The sequence below is a fragment of the Carcharhinus amblyrhynchos genome, chromosome 4 (genome assembly GCF_965287045.1).
Source record: "Carcharhinus amblyrhynchos chromosome 4, sCarAmb.v2.hapA, whole genome shotgun sequence".
NCBI classification, from domain to species: Eukaryota; Metazoa; Chordata; class Chondrichthyes; order Carcharhiniformes; family Carcharhinidae; genus Carcharhinus; species Carcharhinus amblyrhynchos.
Window position 1 is genome coordinate 19,264,265 of NC_137327.1, and position 17,769 is coordinate 19,282,033.

Sequence of the window (17,769 nt, forward strand, 5' to 3'; positions counted from 1 at the left end):
TCTTTGGACTGGGAGCACCCAGAGGGAATCCATGTAGACACAGGGAGAACATGCAAATTCCACACAGACCCAGGTCCCTGTCGCTGTGAGGCCGCAATGTTAACCACTGTGCCACAGCGCCACTCCACAAGTTATCTTATGACACCTTTCTGTGAAGTACCCTGTCAAATGCCAAAGGATGCACTGAGGTATAATAATCTGCAAGGTGACAAGGCTTAGAGAAATCAAACCATCAAATCCAACAGGACCACTACTTTATGTGGCTTCCTTTGTGCACCTTTCCCCATGTATGATTTGAGTGAGGAAGGCAAAGACTGGGACCTCCAGTACCTCCAATGTAAAACTCATGATGGAAACTGCAGGGTGAAATAAAGTCGAAACAGACCTCACAGGTAATAATGGACAAAAGCTTCAGAACAATGAAAACTGTGCAGCAACCTTCAAAACAAATCATTTACCGTGGCGTTAAATATATATATATTACATATTGCAGGTTCTGAACACCTTGGTGCTCAGCACATTCACATCTTGGAAGGCATTCTTCCCTTTGGTTAAAGATGACCAAAATGGATCATACACATTTATAACTGGTGAGTGGATTACTCCTGTCTCCATGGCGTGGCAACTTGTTCAAGAATCATATTATTTTGGATTCTTCAGAATTTCTACTGAAAAGTCTTAAGTTTTCACATGCCGAACTTCTAAATTTAGAAACTGCTTACAAAATAGGATGGTTTCTAAACGACAGCACAGTCAGGCACTCCATCTATTTCCCTCTTGATTGCAATGCCGCTGTTCCATTTCATTTAAAAGGTGTGTTTGTATGAATAGTTTGGTTATATATATTTTTAAAGAATGTTGTGCCGACCATTTGCGGAGGTGATGGCCTAGTGGTATTATTGCTAAACTATTCATCCAGAAACTCAGCTAATGTTCTGAGGGCCCAGGTTCAAACACAGCAGATGGTGGAATTTAAATTAAGTTTTAAAAATTCAGCAATTAGGAATCTACTAATGACCATGAAACTACTTTTGATTGTCGGGAAAAAACCCATCTGGCTCTAACGTCCTTTAGGGAAGGAAATCTGCCATCCTTACCTGGTCTGGCTTACGTGTGACTTCAGACCCACAACGTGGTTGATTTTCAACTATTCCCAAGCAACTAGGGATGGGCAATAAATGCTGGCTAGCCAGCGACACCCATGTCCCACGAATGAATAAAAAAGAAAATTTAGGATGAATGGTTTGTTTTTGTCCTGTAGATTCTATGAATAACTATATTACAGTACATATGAAAAGAATTACAAGATTTGCTTGCATAGAAGGCAGCTTGTGTATAAAGTGACTGAGCTATAAGGGAAACTAATATAAAGTGATGCTCACCACCAGAAATTCCACTGAAAAAAATTTCCCAACAATCCAGGGTTCTCAGTGTAAACACTGCTTTTTTTTGGAACATAGGTGAAATCAAAATTTTCACCTCCACATTGGTTACCCACAAAATAGCCACGATTCTCCTTAGTGCTGAATTGGTGGGAAAACTGTTCTAAATCCCGACTGTTTTGTCAGTTCAGCTTCTCAGCTGAATCTGCACACTCTGTGCACTGAAGAGATCCCAGTCATGAATATCATTTAAAACCCAAGGGGCCTATTCATGCTGGAGTTTGATGGTTCTGGAACTCTACGCATGCGCAGTGGTCCCCATCTGTCAGACTCCCTGTTTGCTGGCCAGCCCGGGACTCCCGCAATGCTGTCCCTCCAGGCCCCCTCCCACCTCCTGCAGCCTGATTGTGGTCCCCACAACTATTCCCAAGCCAGCCTGATGCACATCCCACCCCCTGCTCCCCCCTCCCCCACCCCCTGGCAGACCAGCCCGCCCCAGTTGCTGCCTTTCCTCCATCCTACACTGATCCGGTGGCAGCAGGACCCCCACCGATTGCCCCAGGCTCCACCCCTTGGCACTGACTAATGCCCAGTGGGCACTGCCATGGTGCCCCCCGGGCATGGGAACTTTGGCCCTTGGGCAGTGCCAGGGGGCACAGACTAGGGGATCCATGCCCAGGGGGCACCTTCCCCACTGCCTGACCCCCTGGGGGGGCCTCAATTGCCCCTTAATTCCGGCAGGGTCTCCCACTATTTCCCCGAACATGGAGAGCTAGTGTAAACCCTACTGGAATGAAGTACTGCTGGCAGGGTGGGAGATTCAATTGGGACCTGAAAGTTCCTGATAATGAACTGATAAACATACTTAAAATACATGTTAAAAAGACTCTATTTATTTACCTGCCTTCCCACTGGTTTCCAGTGTGGTCTGACTGGTGAGTGTTTGCCGGCTCTGGGAGATGCGCATGAGTTCCTGGCACACACACAAATCCCGGTACGAGACCGGTGACGCGCGTCTCCCACCGCGACCAGCCAGAAAACCAGCGGGTTGCGATGGGAGAATCGCGGCCAGTGTTCCTCTGTCTGATCTCAATACGCGTCTCCATTAATTTGTTAGCCCATTCTCGCAACGCTGTCGTATTTAAACCTCTCACCCAACCCCGCTCATCAGTCCTGATTTTCGATCTTCATTCTCAGTATTCACGCTGCTCGGCAATCCTCAATTTTAAATCGGCAGTGGGAATTTGAACTTATTTTGGGAGTTGGGGGGGAGATATGGAATGGAGAAATGAAAGACAGCAACTGGTGACAGGAAACCATTGATACAGCACCACTGCACTGTCTTTGATGAAATTCTTTTGCTGGCACCAATCCGGGGGGGGGAAGGGGGGGAATTAAAAACCTGACAGTGGATGTCATTCATGTGAAGGAAAAGCAATAGCCTTGCCTACTCATTCCTAAAAGAAGAACTTCAATTTCTAGCCTTTTGTACAGTGTATGCAGTAATGGTTCTGACATTCTTTTCAGATTTTTGTCTTTTCTGACATATATGTAATGGGCTATTATACATTCCTTTTATTTTTGGTAACAAATCTTTCTTTAATTATGTGCCGCCGGTTCTTTTACTCCAATTTTCAGTCCATGCATGGTTTAGCAATTTCTTTTGTTGCATTTCCTACATCGCGTGATGTCTGTGACATTAGCATCCCTGGATTGTTGCCACAGATATAATCTTGGTTTGTCGTCACGCGGATCTCAGGAAACCATCTCAAACATTTATGATAAAGAAAAAGATTATTCAGACACAAATGCCCAAGATCTGACATTTTTATCTACCCTTTAAATATCCCTTTTCCAAGCTCCCGTTACAGAATTGAGGAAAGACAACGGGGGCAACACGATAGCACAGTGGTTAGCACTGCTGCTTCACAGCTCCAGGGACCTGGGTTCGATTGCCAGCTCGGGTCACTGTCTGCGTGGAGTTTGCACATTCTCCTTGAGTCTGCGTGGGTTTCCTCCGGGTGCTCCGGTTTCCTCCCACAGTCCAAAGATGTGTGGGTCAGGTCGATTGGCCAGGGTAAAGTTGCCCCTTAGTGTCCTGAGATGCATAGGTTAGAGGGATTAGTGGGTAAATATATGGGGGTAGGGCCTGGGTGGGATTGTGGTCGGTGCAGACTCGATGGGCCAAATGGCCTCTTTCTGCACTGTAGGGTTTCTATGAAAATTATTTTTTAATTACTGAGCTCCATCTATACTCTAGTCATGAACAAAAACCAGAAAGATATTTAGTCAAGATTTGAGATGGAATCTACTCCTTGTAAAATTTATGTCTCGTTCACATTCTGCCGCTGGAGGCTAAATGAGACAGACGAGCTGAGCTTGCGTCTAAAATTGAAATTATGATCTTAGCCCACAGTTTAAGATCTCTATAGAATGCTTTGATTTTTATTCTTCCACTCAACATCACTGACTCTCTTGGAGTCAGCAAATCTTCGCTCTATAAACATGGGGGGGTGTGATTCTCCCGAAAGTCCTGAATTGGTGAGAACACTGGTCTAAATCACGACAGTGTTTTTTCAGTGCAGCTTTGGACCTGAATCTCCCCACTCTGTGCACTGCAGAGGTCACAATTGTGAATCTCATTAAAAATCCAGGGGACGGGACCTATTCGCGCCGGAGTCTGACAGCTCTGGAACTCTGCGCACGCGCAGTAGCTCCGATCTGTCAGCCTCCCCATTTGCTGGCCAGCTCAATGGCTGGCCAGACCGGGACCCCTGCAGTGCTGTCCCCTCCTGACACCATTGCGGCACTCATGAGAATTCCCAGGCCAGGACCAAACCCACCCCCCATTCCGGAGCAACCCGATGTCCAGCCCACCCCACCCCATCCCATTCCTCCCACAGGAGACAAACCCTCCCCAACCCAGCAGGGCAGCCCACCTCAATTACTGGCACCCCATACTGTACCCCATGCAGAGTGGCAGCAGGAACCCCCACCAATCGCCCCTCGGCCCTACTGACAATTGACCTGCCCCCTTGGCACTGCTCGATGGCACTGCCCATTGGACAATGTGCCTGGGATTGGGCTTGGGCAGTGCCAAGGGGCACAGGTTGGCACTGCTAGGGTGCTTATGCCCAAAGGGCACCAACCCCCACCCCTGGGGGGGGGCCAATTGCCCCCCTTCATTCCAGCAGGATCTCCCACTAGTTCTTTGAATGTGGTGAGCTACTCTAAACCTCATCGGAATGAAGTACTACTGTCAGGGTGGGAGATTCAATCGGGCCTGGCAAATTCCGTGTCAGGCCCAATGATCACATGCAAAATAGATTTAAAATACATTAAAAAGAGATTTAAATGACTTACCTCTCTTCCCGTCGGCTTTCAGCGCAGTCCTGACTGCAGCTGTTCCCTGGCTCTGGGAGACGTACGTGCATCAGGAATGCATACGCAAATCCCATGAAATGGCCGGCACGTGATTCTCCTGAGCGGACCCACCAGAAAACTTGCGAGTCACAATGAGAGAATGGGCCTCATAGGACAGGAAGGTACAGCCTCTCCTGCTGGCGGGAAGTTACGGCCCTCTTTTGCTGGTGGGACTTCCTGGTCCTGCCAAATGAATGGACTTTTGAACATCCCTGCCCACAACCAAGAAGGCTAAAAAATTCTGCCATGATCTTGGCAAATAAATTATATGTAAGGAAATCTCAATTTGTCTCCTACCCTATTCTACTCCTAAGATATTTCCCAAAAGAGTTGCATTTCCTATATGAATTGAAGTGGATTGAGCAAATTTTGTAGATTTGTTTGGAACATATCAGCCACGATTTTCATTAATAGAATTTTTTCAGCTGATTGTAGAGACTACATGCACCATGTGCTGTGAGGGTGACTTCTATGGTCTACGGAGGTTCCAGGTTTGATCCCTTGTCTATACTGAATCAGCTCAATATCGTGCAACAATTACACCCTCTACTGCTGAGCTGCAGATTAGAGAAACCTGCTGTTGTTCATGTCCCATCCTTGCTTATCTCTAGTGATCTTTGCTGGGAATGGCCTTGAATCCATAGTGGCTGTAGATAGCATTGGAGTTGGCTAAGGGAGAGGAACTCTAATAGTGTTGCATCTAAAAATAATACCATCTTATTTTGGTATCATACAGTCGTGATCCTTTTGTTGCTTGGCAATTAATCTCTCCAGCCATGAATGGAATATATTTCTATACCTGAGAACTAGATTAATGGGTTATGTACCTTGCGGTTCCAGTTTTGTAAGTGAAAAGCCCTAATGAACCCTTGCCAAAAGTTCAAGATGCAATGTGTGATGCCTTTAAGAAATGTATTTTATCATGTCTCTTATAGGGGGGTGTGTTTTTAAATTCAGCTCTGTTTTACATGGTGCGGATTTGTCTGCACCAGATAGCTCACAAGCTGAGAATGCACACTAATTGATTTTAGCTAGGGATATGTTTGTTTAAGCTGAGTTGAGACATTTTTGTTTTTTCTCCTGGGGTTTCAGGGTAGGGTTTTGATTAGGTTGATTGAGGCAGAGTCATGTGAAGGGGAGGAGCTAAGTTTGCAGGGAAAACACGCAATTCTCTTTTATTTTAAAACAATCATTTTCTGCCTGGTTCTGAAAGAAGTAAGGGATATCTTTCTGTCTGTGTGTCTCTCTCTGTCTTTGGAGGTTGTTGTTAGGGTTGTCAGAAGATGGGTGTTTTTCTATCTGTCCAGAGATGTTCAAAAGGCTCTGGGACTGTTAAGATGCCCAAGCTCGTAAGTCTGTGTGGTACTAACTGATTTTGAAGAAGAGTTTGTCTATCAGAGGAATATTGCTTGAATTGGAACGAATCAAGATAGGTTAGCAGTGAAGAACTGTATCTTGTCACGTTTAAGTATTGTTCAGTTAGTAAATATAAAGCTAATTCATATGTTATACGTGATGTGCAGACGCCAGTGTTGGACTGGGGTAGGCGCAGTAAGTAGTCTCTCAACACCAGGTTAAAGTCCAACAGGTTTATTTGGTAGCACGAGCTTTCGGAGCTCTGCTCCTTCATCAGGTGAGTGCTGGGAGGAGCAGCGCTCCAAAAGATCATGCTACTAAGTGTTGGACTTTAACCTGGTGTTGTGAGAGTACTTCATGTTTTATAGTTAAACTATATCGTTAAATTTTGTTCTGATAAAATCTTTCTCACGTGTCAATGGAATTACACTTGGAATGAAACATCTTATCCTCACACTAATGCCAAAGCAGCAAAGCTGTCAGGGTCTAGTTGGGCTTCATAAAATACTTTGGGGTTCCTGCTCTACTACCTTAACAAATGTCAAATTGTTCATTTCACCCCTACGCTGTTACTTTCTGCCTCTGTTGTAGGTGGTGCAGGCGAGCGTCTGTTGATGCCCGGGACTGGTTTCTTGACTCTGGGCGCTGCGGGAGCTCTGGCATTCTGTCAGGTTGTCAGAGAGGAATATCCTGATGTCCCATGCAAACTGAATGAGGTAAAGATTTCAATAAGAACTTGCTGTATGCCAAATTAAGGAAATTACCTTCTAAGTGTTACATCCTATTTATTACTTTATTAATTACTAGTCACAAGTAGGCTTGCAGTAACACTAAGAGGGAGTTACTGTGAAATTCCCTTAGTCGTTACACTCTGGCACCTGTTCAGGTCAATGCACCTAACCAACACGCCTTTCAGACCGTAGGGGTAAGCTGGAGCACCCAGAGGAAACCCACGCAGACACACGGAGAACGTGCAAATTCCACACAGACAGTGACTCAAGCTGGGAATCGAACTGGGGTCCCTGACACTGTGAGGCAACAGTGTTAACCACTGTGCTACCGTGCCGCCCAATAAGATAAAGTGAAAGCTACATTGGATTGTAACTGTTTTCTGTATAAACTTAAAGATCAGTATTTTGAAAAGCTGCCTTTTGATTTTCTTTTACATGTGAGATGTCTTAGAATTAAATAAATATCTCTATTTCTTACACTTCAATTTGAACTTTCTCTGCTCTCTTGCATGAAAGGGCATTAAAGTAGTTTCCATATTTTTCAGTTACTTCTGATATCAGCATTGCTGATTAACAGTTGAAAGCTGAGCTTAAAAATCAATGTCAGGACATTTGGAGTTGTGTTTAAACACAAAATGTCATGCACTGAAAGAGTTAAAACTGGGCCTGTGTAGAGTATGCCATCTAACTATAGTTGGGATAAAGTTGAAGCAACTCTCCCCAATTTTCATGTGAACATTTAAATGTCAGGATTGGGGATCTGCTTTAAAAGAAAGATATTTTTAAAGTCCCTACAAATCGGTTTGTCGGGTAAACATTGGACATTTTATGGCCTGAAATTTGAATTGGAAATGAAGGTGAAACTCTCAGTATTCACCTCTTTGAAGCTGACAGCTTCTTTTGGAGTCCACGTGCGTGCATTTAAACCTGGAAATCCAGAAGCTAACATCAGTTAATCTGGCACTTTTCTATAGCCTGTACTGTTGAAATCCTCACCGATTGCAATCAAGTAGAAATCATTGAACTGGTGAGAATGTGCTTTTTTGCACTATTAGTCTCTGTTTAAAAACTCTGGAATCATTGAAAAGATCATGTCCTGTAATGAGGTGTAAATGGGTTTCTAATTATGCACTATATTCATAGTTACTACTTTAGCAACCTCAGTCAACCTGAAAATCTATTTTATGTATATAGTTGCAGAGTATCAAATTTCTCCATTAAAATTTTTAAAAATCACTAAGTGTACGTATGATATTTCAGCTTCTACTTTAATCCTGTGTATATGTTCTAATCATTTATTTCATTTTCTGTAAGATTTTGATTGAAAGTGAAAAGGATCAGTGCATTTTGCCTCCAGGTTTACTGTCTGTGAGAATACTTCAATGTGATTGGTTGCTTACCCTGATTGATGACCTCTCTTTTACTGGATACCTGGAGATCCCCTTGACTTGGCGCCAGATTCAAACTGATGTCAGGAAAGGGGAAATCCGCATCACAGGCATTGCTGTGTCCCTGCGGGCAACTTTCTTTGAGGTCAGTTGCATGGTAGCTGAACACAAAATAGGGGCTGCGACATTTATTGTTTAGCAACATGGAAATTCCACTAATCTGTATCTCAGTGGGTTAATGTCTTTATTTATATTCTATCTGACAGGTGAAACTTAACATGGGTGTTGCAACCCCAGACCGGATTTCTCCGGGTTTTGTGAATCATTTGGATGTGGGCGAAGCAATAGCCACTGTCTTGGAGAAGAAATCTGTCTCACATCACGTGTTCTGTGTGAATACCCCAGCGGATCTCAAAACTTTGATTGTGGAAGGGAAAGTCTGAAAGTGGAGAAACTCCAAGCTGGCATGCCAAATCACCATCCCATCTTGCATGTATAGTTTATTTTAAAGTCCTATAACACTATAGTAGTGTGCACTTTACCATAGAACCAGTGATGTGTCTATCAGTGTGTGTGCCTAATCTTAGCACTGGGAGCTAAAGGAAGTTAAGTTTTGCATTTATACAGGTGATTTGTTTATTGTCACCATATGACAATTAGAAAGCTGATAGAAACATAATTAACATAGAGCCCAAAGCCATATGTTGTGTTCAACTAAATAGCCTGTTGAAAATAGCTCCACTTGTGTTGTCAGAGTGTTCTGATGTAGGGTAGAAGACTAAATCACATTTCAAACTTTTTTTGCTTTTCACTGTTGTTGTTAATATCAATGCTTAACAAAGTTCCAGCAATTTTACTTACACATCGAATCAGGAGGTAAAATTAAGTCAGATTTCTGCAATGGTTGAATTACATTTTTTGCTTTGCATTCAAAGACAGCATGCAGTCAAAATTAGTTTTCATTTTTGGCCTCAAGGGTCTGTAGTCAAATGAATGAATGACGAAGATTTCTTTTTCACTCTTGTAAATGAGCAAATAGTGCATTCACAATTTGGAGCTGTGTTTAAAATGCTGCTGTACCAAAGTGGTCCATGTCTGAGATGTATTGAGTCACACTGGAATGAAATAACTTTCACTGGAGTAGCAGGAGTGCAGCTTTTCTACTGCTGTCTTGTATCCACGTGCTGTAGATAAAACACCCAACATAAAGTGGAACTGTGCCTCATTCCTCCTGCATTTTTAATGCGGATCAGCATGACGTGACATTGGAACAAGTCTGTTCTGTTCAATGTGTAAATGTCAATTGCTTAGGAAGCAACAATGTGCCAACTGGTCCATGTGATAAGGTGAAAAGAGATATTGTGATGCCATTAAATTCAGACATGCATTCTCCAACTAAACTTAAATGAGTATTGCACTGACCAGAAAACATCGCCTAAAGTTCAAGGTCTGTGGGCAGCTTGCTAACCAGTATTGCCCTTGAGTATTACTTAATGGTGTGGCCAGAATGCTTGGGGATCATCTGAACTGCTTTTGAACTAATAGACCTTTTCGTAACACTCAGGAAACGAGAAACAATGAACCACTATGATCTAAATGAAAATGGTTTTGTTTCTGTCCTTAAGGGCCCTTGGCAAAAGGTGTGTTCCTTGCATGATTTCAAAAAGCTTCACCAGTGATACAGATGTCGCATTGTTGGAGTTTAGAAAATGGTTTGAAGCACTTCTTTTAGCCAAATATGTTTACAGCAAACTAAGTCTTCTTCTGGAAAGCCTAATATCCCTCTTTTTTTTAATACCATAGTTCCAGAAAATTTTAAGAAATAACAAAATCAAGGAACTTAGTTATATGTACTGACATCAATACTATCTTCCATTTCTAAGGCTACATCTTATTAGTAAATGTCAGACCAGATCAACACTCTCTCAAATGCACTAATAATCCAAAACATGAGAATGCTAATAAACATGCATGTCAACAAATAAATAAATCATTACTTTCAGTCAGGAGTTAAACAGGAACATTTAATTTAATTGTTCCAAATATGTAGCTTGGATTAATGAACTGTGGTTCATCTTTGAAAGGCACATCTTTTTCAGTATTTTGTAGTTTTAGTATCAACGTAAGTTGCCCGCTACTTTAGTTAACCTATAGGACTTTGGCCATTTGCCATTCTTAATGTGAGTTGTGTTTAACCAACATGTTCATTGCAGCAGATGAATAATTAGTCTAACTGTTGTGTTGCAACTTTTTAAAATAATATTTCCTCTGTAAAGTGTGGCTGATGTTCATCATTATTTGATGTAAATTGCTATTTGTCAATTCTGTTGCATGTTTTAATAAATATAATTTATAAAGGTAAATGTGTTTGTTTTAAATGTTAGTAAGAATAAATTATGGTCATTAGAATCATAGAACCTCTACGGTGTTGATGAGGCCATCCGGCCCATCATGACTGCAGTGACTCTCTGACAGAGTATTTTACCCAGGCCCTCTCGTCTGCCCTATCTCTGTAACTCCACACATTTACCATGGCTAATCCCATCTAACCTACACATTTTGGGTCACTAAGGGTCAGTTTAGCATGGCCAATCAACTACCTGCATATCTTTAGACTCTGGGAGAAAACTGGAGCACCTGAAGGAAGCCCATGCAGACATGGGGAGAATGTGCAAACTCCACACAGTCACCCAAGGCTGGAATTGAACCCGGGTGCTGTGAGGCAACAGTGCTAACCACTGTGCCACCCTGCTGTCCCTGAGCAAATTACCACATATGCTGGAATCTGAAGCAAACCAGCTCCCACTGCTCCCAAGGCTGGAATTGAACCCAGGTCCCTTGTGTATTGCGGCAGCAGTTCTAACCACTGCCACCATGCCGCCCCCTATTGTTGGATGAGGATATAATTTCCTGTTACTTTAAAATTCATCTTTTGGAGTTTGTGTTGGAACCTGATGTTTCTGGAATATGTTGCTAAAGTCCATTGGGAATCTCATTTTCTAGCTGGAGGGAAGCAGTTAGCTGAGAAATATAACAGAAGTATGTGTGGATAGATACTTGGAGTCTCCAGCGATAATGGTGCAGGAGTGGGAAGAAAAATCATTCCAAGTGATTCCCTGGCCATGGTTGAATAGAAAAGAATGGGACCCACTGGAGAGAGTCACAGGTAGCAGGACAATGGAGAACAGTCATTATGAACAGACATAATTGCTCAGCTCAGTTGACTGGACAGCTGGTTAGTGATGCAAAGCGATGCCAACGGTGTAGGTTCAATTCCCGTATCAGCTGAGGTTATTCCGGAAGGTCCGGCCTTCTTAACCTTGTCACTCACCTGAGTTGTGGTGATCCTCAGGTTAAAATCACCATCATTCAGTTCTCCTCGTCAAAGGGGAGAGCAGCATTTCATCATCTGGGACTATGGCAACTTTACCCTTACTTATAAAGGTATAGCGGGTGATTCTCCCAGCCCGCTATGCTGCTCTAGCAGTGCAGAGCAGGGGCACATCAGCAGAGGCCATTCAGCAGGCTTCCCACCAGGCGCCATGGTCTCAGTGTACCTCCAAGCCCTGGATTTCCAGCAGCGTCAGAAATATTTAAAGGAGAATTTTAATATCATTAATGGGTTTAGGACTGAAGTCTCTGGATCTGCTAGCCTCTTCCCCCCTGTCAGGAGTGGGGTTTGCAGCAACCCCTGGAGTCCCGACCCTGCTAAAGCGAAGGGAGGTTGGGGTATGAGGGGTCTACCCACCCCCATCATTGCTAGCCTGGCAGTGCCAGCCTGACCCATGGCACTGTCCAAGAGGCAACGTGGCAATGCCCAGGGGGCACCTTGGCACTGTCCATCAGGCATTGGGCAGTGCAAAGAGGGTGGGGCCATAGGAGGCGAGGCCTGTAGGGGAGCAGGCTCTTTAGAGGCTGGGAGATGGGTGGGGGTCCCACTTCCACTCTGCATTTGGGATCGGTGGCAGGGGGAGGGAGTACAGCGATCAGGGCTGGTCATCTGAGTGGGCAGATGGATGGTTAGACTGCTGGGGGAGTTGGGGCTCCGGAGGGTGGGGGGGTGGGACTGTGGGAGATGGTGTCCTATTGTTGGGGCGGGGGGGGGGAGGTGGTGGTGTGGGGGGGGCGGTGTGGCCAAGGTGAGGGGATTGGGAGATCAGGACTGCCGGGGAGTGGGAGGGCAGTCCTGATGCCTTTTGAGGAAGAGGTTGTCACAGTGCAGGAAGGCTTCAAATCTGTAGTTGTATCTTGCACAGGACTATCTCTGGATGGTGGCAGACAGGCCAATGAGAGTGTGAGACAATAGAATAAGGACAAATTAGCGATGATAACTCGCGCTGGCTTTTCAACTTGTTCCCACTACACGTAGGGGCACATAGAAAGAGGGCAGTAGCCAGAGTCAGCAAGTGTTTCTCAATAGTGTGCAGTCTGGTATCGCTCAGATCAACAGGGGTGTGATATTATCTTGCAAATTAAATATTCAAGGTCAATAAGCACAGTGCACTGCAACATATTGGGGACAGATGAAAAAGCAAGTTTCTGCATCAATGAACTTTCTCAATGCGCCAGCCAAAAGTTGAAAGCTCATCTTCCTCTCATGATGTTTGTTTATTTATCAGTGTCACGAGATGGCTTTGCTGCAATGAAGTTACTGTGAAAATTCCCTGGTATCACACAATGCTGATTTGCAAGGTCTCATTCCTGTGGAGAATGCAAAACTATATTTAGAGGGTCCTTGTAGTAATGGGCCCTTCTGACAACCGGTTTACCAACAGATAATAAATGCCCGATTTTACCAACACATTTTAACCACTTCAGTTCTCATTCCTGCATTGTATCTTTTTTCCCGACTTTTGATCACACTGAGGGCTAATCCTCACTCCAGTCCCCAGTTTTAATGGTTGACATTTATTTATTGATACATGGGACCAGGGCATCATTGGCTGGACCAGCATTTATTTAAACACATTTAATCAACCATGTTGCTCTGGCTCTGGAGTCACACGTAGGTCAGACCAGGTAAGGATGGCAGATTTCCTTCCCTAAAGGACGTTAGTAAACCTGATGGATTTTTTGGACAATTGACAACGGTTTCCGTGGCCATCAGTGGATTCTTAATTCCAGATATTTTTTATTGAATTCAAATTCCACTATCTACCATGGCAGGAGTTGAACCTGGGTCCTCAGAACATTAGCTGAGTTTCTGGATAAATAGTCCAGCAATAATACCACTGGGCTTTCATTAACTCCATTTGGTTATTTGGTTTGAATGCTTAATTTTACAAGACATAAGAAAGAAATAGGAGCAGGAATAGGCCATCTAGCCCCTCAAGCCTGCCCCACCATTCAATAAGATCATGGCTGATCTGTCGTGTCTCAGTTCCACATTCCCGCCCTCTCCCCATAACCCCCAATCCCCCTGCCTATCAAAAACTTATCAACCTGTGTCTTAAATATATTTAGCGAGGCAGAGAATTCCAGAGATTCACCACCCTTTGAGTGAAGAAGTTCCTCCTCAACTCCGTTCTAAACCGCCCCCCCTTTATCTTGAGGCTGTGCCCTCTAGTCCTACTGTCCTTTCTGAGCGGGAAGAGCCTCTCCACCTCTATCCTATCCATCCCATTCATCATCTTATATGTCTCAATGAGATCTCCCCTTATTCTTCTAAACTCTAACGAGTACAAGCCTAGTTTATTCAGCCTCTCCTCATAGTTCAACCCCCTCAACTCCGGTATCAGCCTAGTAAACCTCCTCTGCACTCCTTCCAAGGCCAAAATATCCTTGCATAAGTGCGGCGACCAAAACTGCACACAGTACTCCAGCTGCGGCCTCACCAGTGCCTTATACAGCTGCAGCAAGACCTCCCTACTTTTATATTCAAACAAGACAATGTACTTAGGTTAAGTAAACTGGTTTCCTCTACATCAGAGGCATAATTATTAAATTACAAACATGTATTATTTAATTTATGACACCAGAATTCTTGTTCTCCATAAAGGGCACAGGAAGATATGTTAAAAACCTCGGTGCCTGCAGGGGACAACATGCTCCTGACAGTAATTTTGAACATACAAATTAGGAGCAAAAGTAAGCCACTTGGCCTCTCAAGCCTGCTCTGCTATTCAATAAGTTCATGGCTGATCTGAATGCATCTTCAACCCCAAATTCCTGCCTAACCCTGATAAGATTCCACCCACTATTAAGCTAGAATCTATCCAGCTCTGCCTTAAAAATATCCAAAGACTCTGCTTCCTCTGCCTTTTGAGGGAAAGAGTTCCAGAGGTTTAGAGACAGGTGCCGGGATTTTGCGACCTCGCTTGGGTGAGGCTCGTAAAATCCAGCCTGATTCAGTTCTGCGAGCCTCACCTGCTCCGATTCCATGCCTGTAAAATTTCAGCCAGAGAATGAATTTGTGAAATTATCAGAATTGCTGCCCTAAATTATTTTTAAAATGGAAGGAAATGGGCCACTTGGTACTTGTGTCAAATCTTCCATCAGCAAGACTGATACTTTAGTGAGGTTGACAAAATGTGCATTTGCTAGACCACAAACACTGACTTGCCCAAACACATCCAAAGGTTATAAATGTTTAGTGTGTGTGAAACTTATTTTTGGTCTTCTGTATTCAGGCTCTGTTGTTTATACAATTCTTAACCATGGACTGGCATAGACTCCGCCCATAGACGATTGGCTGTAACATTTATTTCTCTATTTGTCATAACGTTTAGGAAACTACCGAAGATACAATCAGCCCAAAGGCTTAGCAGATGTCTTCATCACATTGTGCAGCTCCAATAGTGAGCGTCAAAAGTAGAATTCAGACTATAGTATCATAGTCCCCACTCATACTCAGATTTATATCTAGCAGAAATCCATACAAATAGTGGAGGGTCCCTCCAATACATGCTTTTCACTTTAAACAGCGAAGATAAGATTACCAGCTCAATAAATTACATCATTAATTTACAATGACAGCTGAAAGGATTCTCTGTAAAAAATCTAAATGTTTTATTCACAAGTTCTGTTGTATATCAGATGCATTGTAGACCAATTCCATTATGTTGTTTATAGGTATCGTGTGGACTCAGTATCTGGCTGAATGATTTGACTGGTGTGTAATGTTTAAACTTACGGTGGACAGCACCAAACAGTTTTGACGTGTGTACAGTAGTCTGCCGGTGTATTATTTCCCAACTTCTGGAAGATTCAAACGAATGAGATCGGCAAGCCCTCGGCGAGCAATATACTGCTATTAGAGCTTTCTTTAAGTCACCTGGACACACTGATACATTTGCAGCACTTGAAAGGATTTAAGTTTCAGTTCAGAGGGTCCACTGATGAAGATTGCTTTTCGTTCATGACACAAGGCTTGGAGTTAGATAACATTCCGAATGGTAACTGCTTTACAGCTAGCTGGTGAGCTTCAAACGCTGCAGCTCCCAGACACTGATTAATCACAGAATCGTAGGATCCCTACACTGTAGATAGAGGCCATTCAGTCCATTGAGCCTGCACTGAACAACAATCCCACCCAGACCCTCATCCCTGTAACTCCACGTTTTTATCCCGCTAATCCTCCTGACACCAAGGGGCAATTTAGCATGGCCAATCCACCTAACTTGCACATCTTTGGACTGTGGGAGGAAAACAGATCATCCGAAGGAAACACATGCAGAGAAAGTGCAAACTCCACACAAACAGTCGCTCGAGGCCGGAATCAAATCTGGGTTCCTGGCGCTGTGAGGCAGCACTGCTAACCATTGTACCGACCTCTATTTTCCCATGTATCTTACACCTTGCAGTTTATTTACACTTTCAGAGGGCGTGTGACAAGGTCGCAAGTAACAGACTGCTATGTTAGGTTAAAGCACATGGGATTGCAGGTAATGTATTGAGATGGATAGAAAGCTGGTTAGCAGACAGGAAGCAAAGCCTTGGGATATATAGGTCTTTTTCTGATTGGCAGTCAGTGACTAGTGGGGTTTGCAGGGATCTGTGCCAGGACTCCAACTGTTCACACCATATATTCATGATTTGGAAGAGGGAACTAAATATATTATCTCCAAATTTGCAGATGATACAAAGTTGGGTGGAAGATGAGCTATGAGGAGGATGCAGAGATGCTTCAGCGTGATTTGGGCAGGCTGAGTGTGTGGGCATCTGCATGGCAGCTGCAGTATAACATGGATAAATGTGAGGTTATCCACTTTGGTGGCAATAATAGGAAGACAGATTATTACTTTAATGGGTGTATGTTGAGAGACCTTGGATTCCTTGTGCATCAGTTGCTGAAGGTAACTGTGCAGGGTACAGCAGGCAGCAAAGAAGGCAAATAGTGTGTTGGCCTTCATAGCAAGCAGATTTAAGTATAGGAATAGGAATCTTTTATTGCAATTGTATAGAGCATTGGTGAGGCCACACCTGGTTCTTATCTGAGGAGAGATATCTTTGCTAATGAGGGGGGAACAGCAAAGGTGTTACAGGCTGATTCCTAGGATGGCAAACCTGTCATATGAGCAGAGATTAGTCAGTTAGGATTATATTCACTGGGGTTTAAAACAGTGAGAGGGGATCTCATAGAAGCTTATAAAATTTTAACAAGGTTAGACAGGCTAGATTTAGGAAGAAAGTTCCCAGTAGTGGGGCAGTCCAGAATTAGACCAAAGAACAGTACAGCACAGGGAACAGGCCCTTCGGCCCTCCAAGCCTATGCCACTTATTGGTCCAACTAGACCATTCGTTTGTATCCCTCCATTCCCAGTCTGCTCATGTGACTATCCAGCTAAGTTTTAAACGATCCCAGCGTGTCCGCCTGCACCACCCTACTTGGCAGTGCATTCCAGGCCCCTCTGCGTAAAAAACGTCCCTCTGATATCTGAGTTAAACCTCGCCCCTCTCACCTTGAGCCTGTGGCCCCTTGTGATCGTCACCTCCGACCTGGGAAAAAGCTTCCCATTGTTCACCCTCTTCCAACCTGGGAAAAAGCTTCCCATTGTTCACCCTATCAATATCCTTCATAATTTTGTACACCTCTATTAGGTCTCCCCTCATTCTCTGTCTTTCCAGGGAGAACAACCCCAGTTTACCCAATCTCTCCTCATAGCTCAGACCCTCAGATTTGGTCATTTTTCTATCTGCACTCTGATCTGTCACTTCCCCACCAGTCTGACAATTGAGGCTAATTGAGAAAAGGCCCTTAAGTGGCAAATAAATGGCCACTTAAGGACTTTAATTTAGAAATCCAACTGAATGGCCAAGATATTGGGAGGAATAGGAGAGACGATGATTTAAATCATAAATTAGTGAATTTGGTTTTGGGTCTTAAAATCTTGTACTCTTTGGGATAATAGGAAGATGAGGGAAATCTGTTGTCTTGAAGTCTTGGGAAAGAATGAATTAGAGTAGTTTTGGACCAGTGATTCAGAAGCCCAGGCTAATCCTCTGGGGACCTGTGTTCAAATAGCAGCTGGAGGAATTTAAATGCAATTA

The 17,769-nt window shown here is 43.7% G+C and overlaps 1 protein-coding gene across 1 annotated transcript in view; it reads left to right on the plus strand.

Moving 5' to 3' along the window:
• Positions 1 to 10,643, plus strand: part of LOC145341818 (uncharacterized) — a 30,463-nt gene extending 19,820 nt beyond the window's left edge. Inside the window, exons 4-6 of the mRNA XM_080186780.1 lie at positions 494 to 590; positions 6,753 to 6,877; positions 8,547 to 10,643. Coding sequence (XP_080042906.1) covers positions 494 to 590; positions 6,753 to 6,877; positions 8,547 to 8,723 — 399 coding nt within the window. The 3' untranslated portion in view covers positions 8,724 to 10,643. The remainder of the gene's footprint in view (positions 1 to 493; positions 591 to 6,752; positions 6,878 to 8,546) is intronic.
• Positions 10,644 to 17,769: the final 7,126 nt, after the last annotated feature.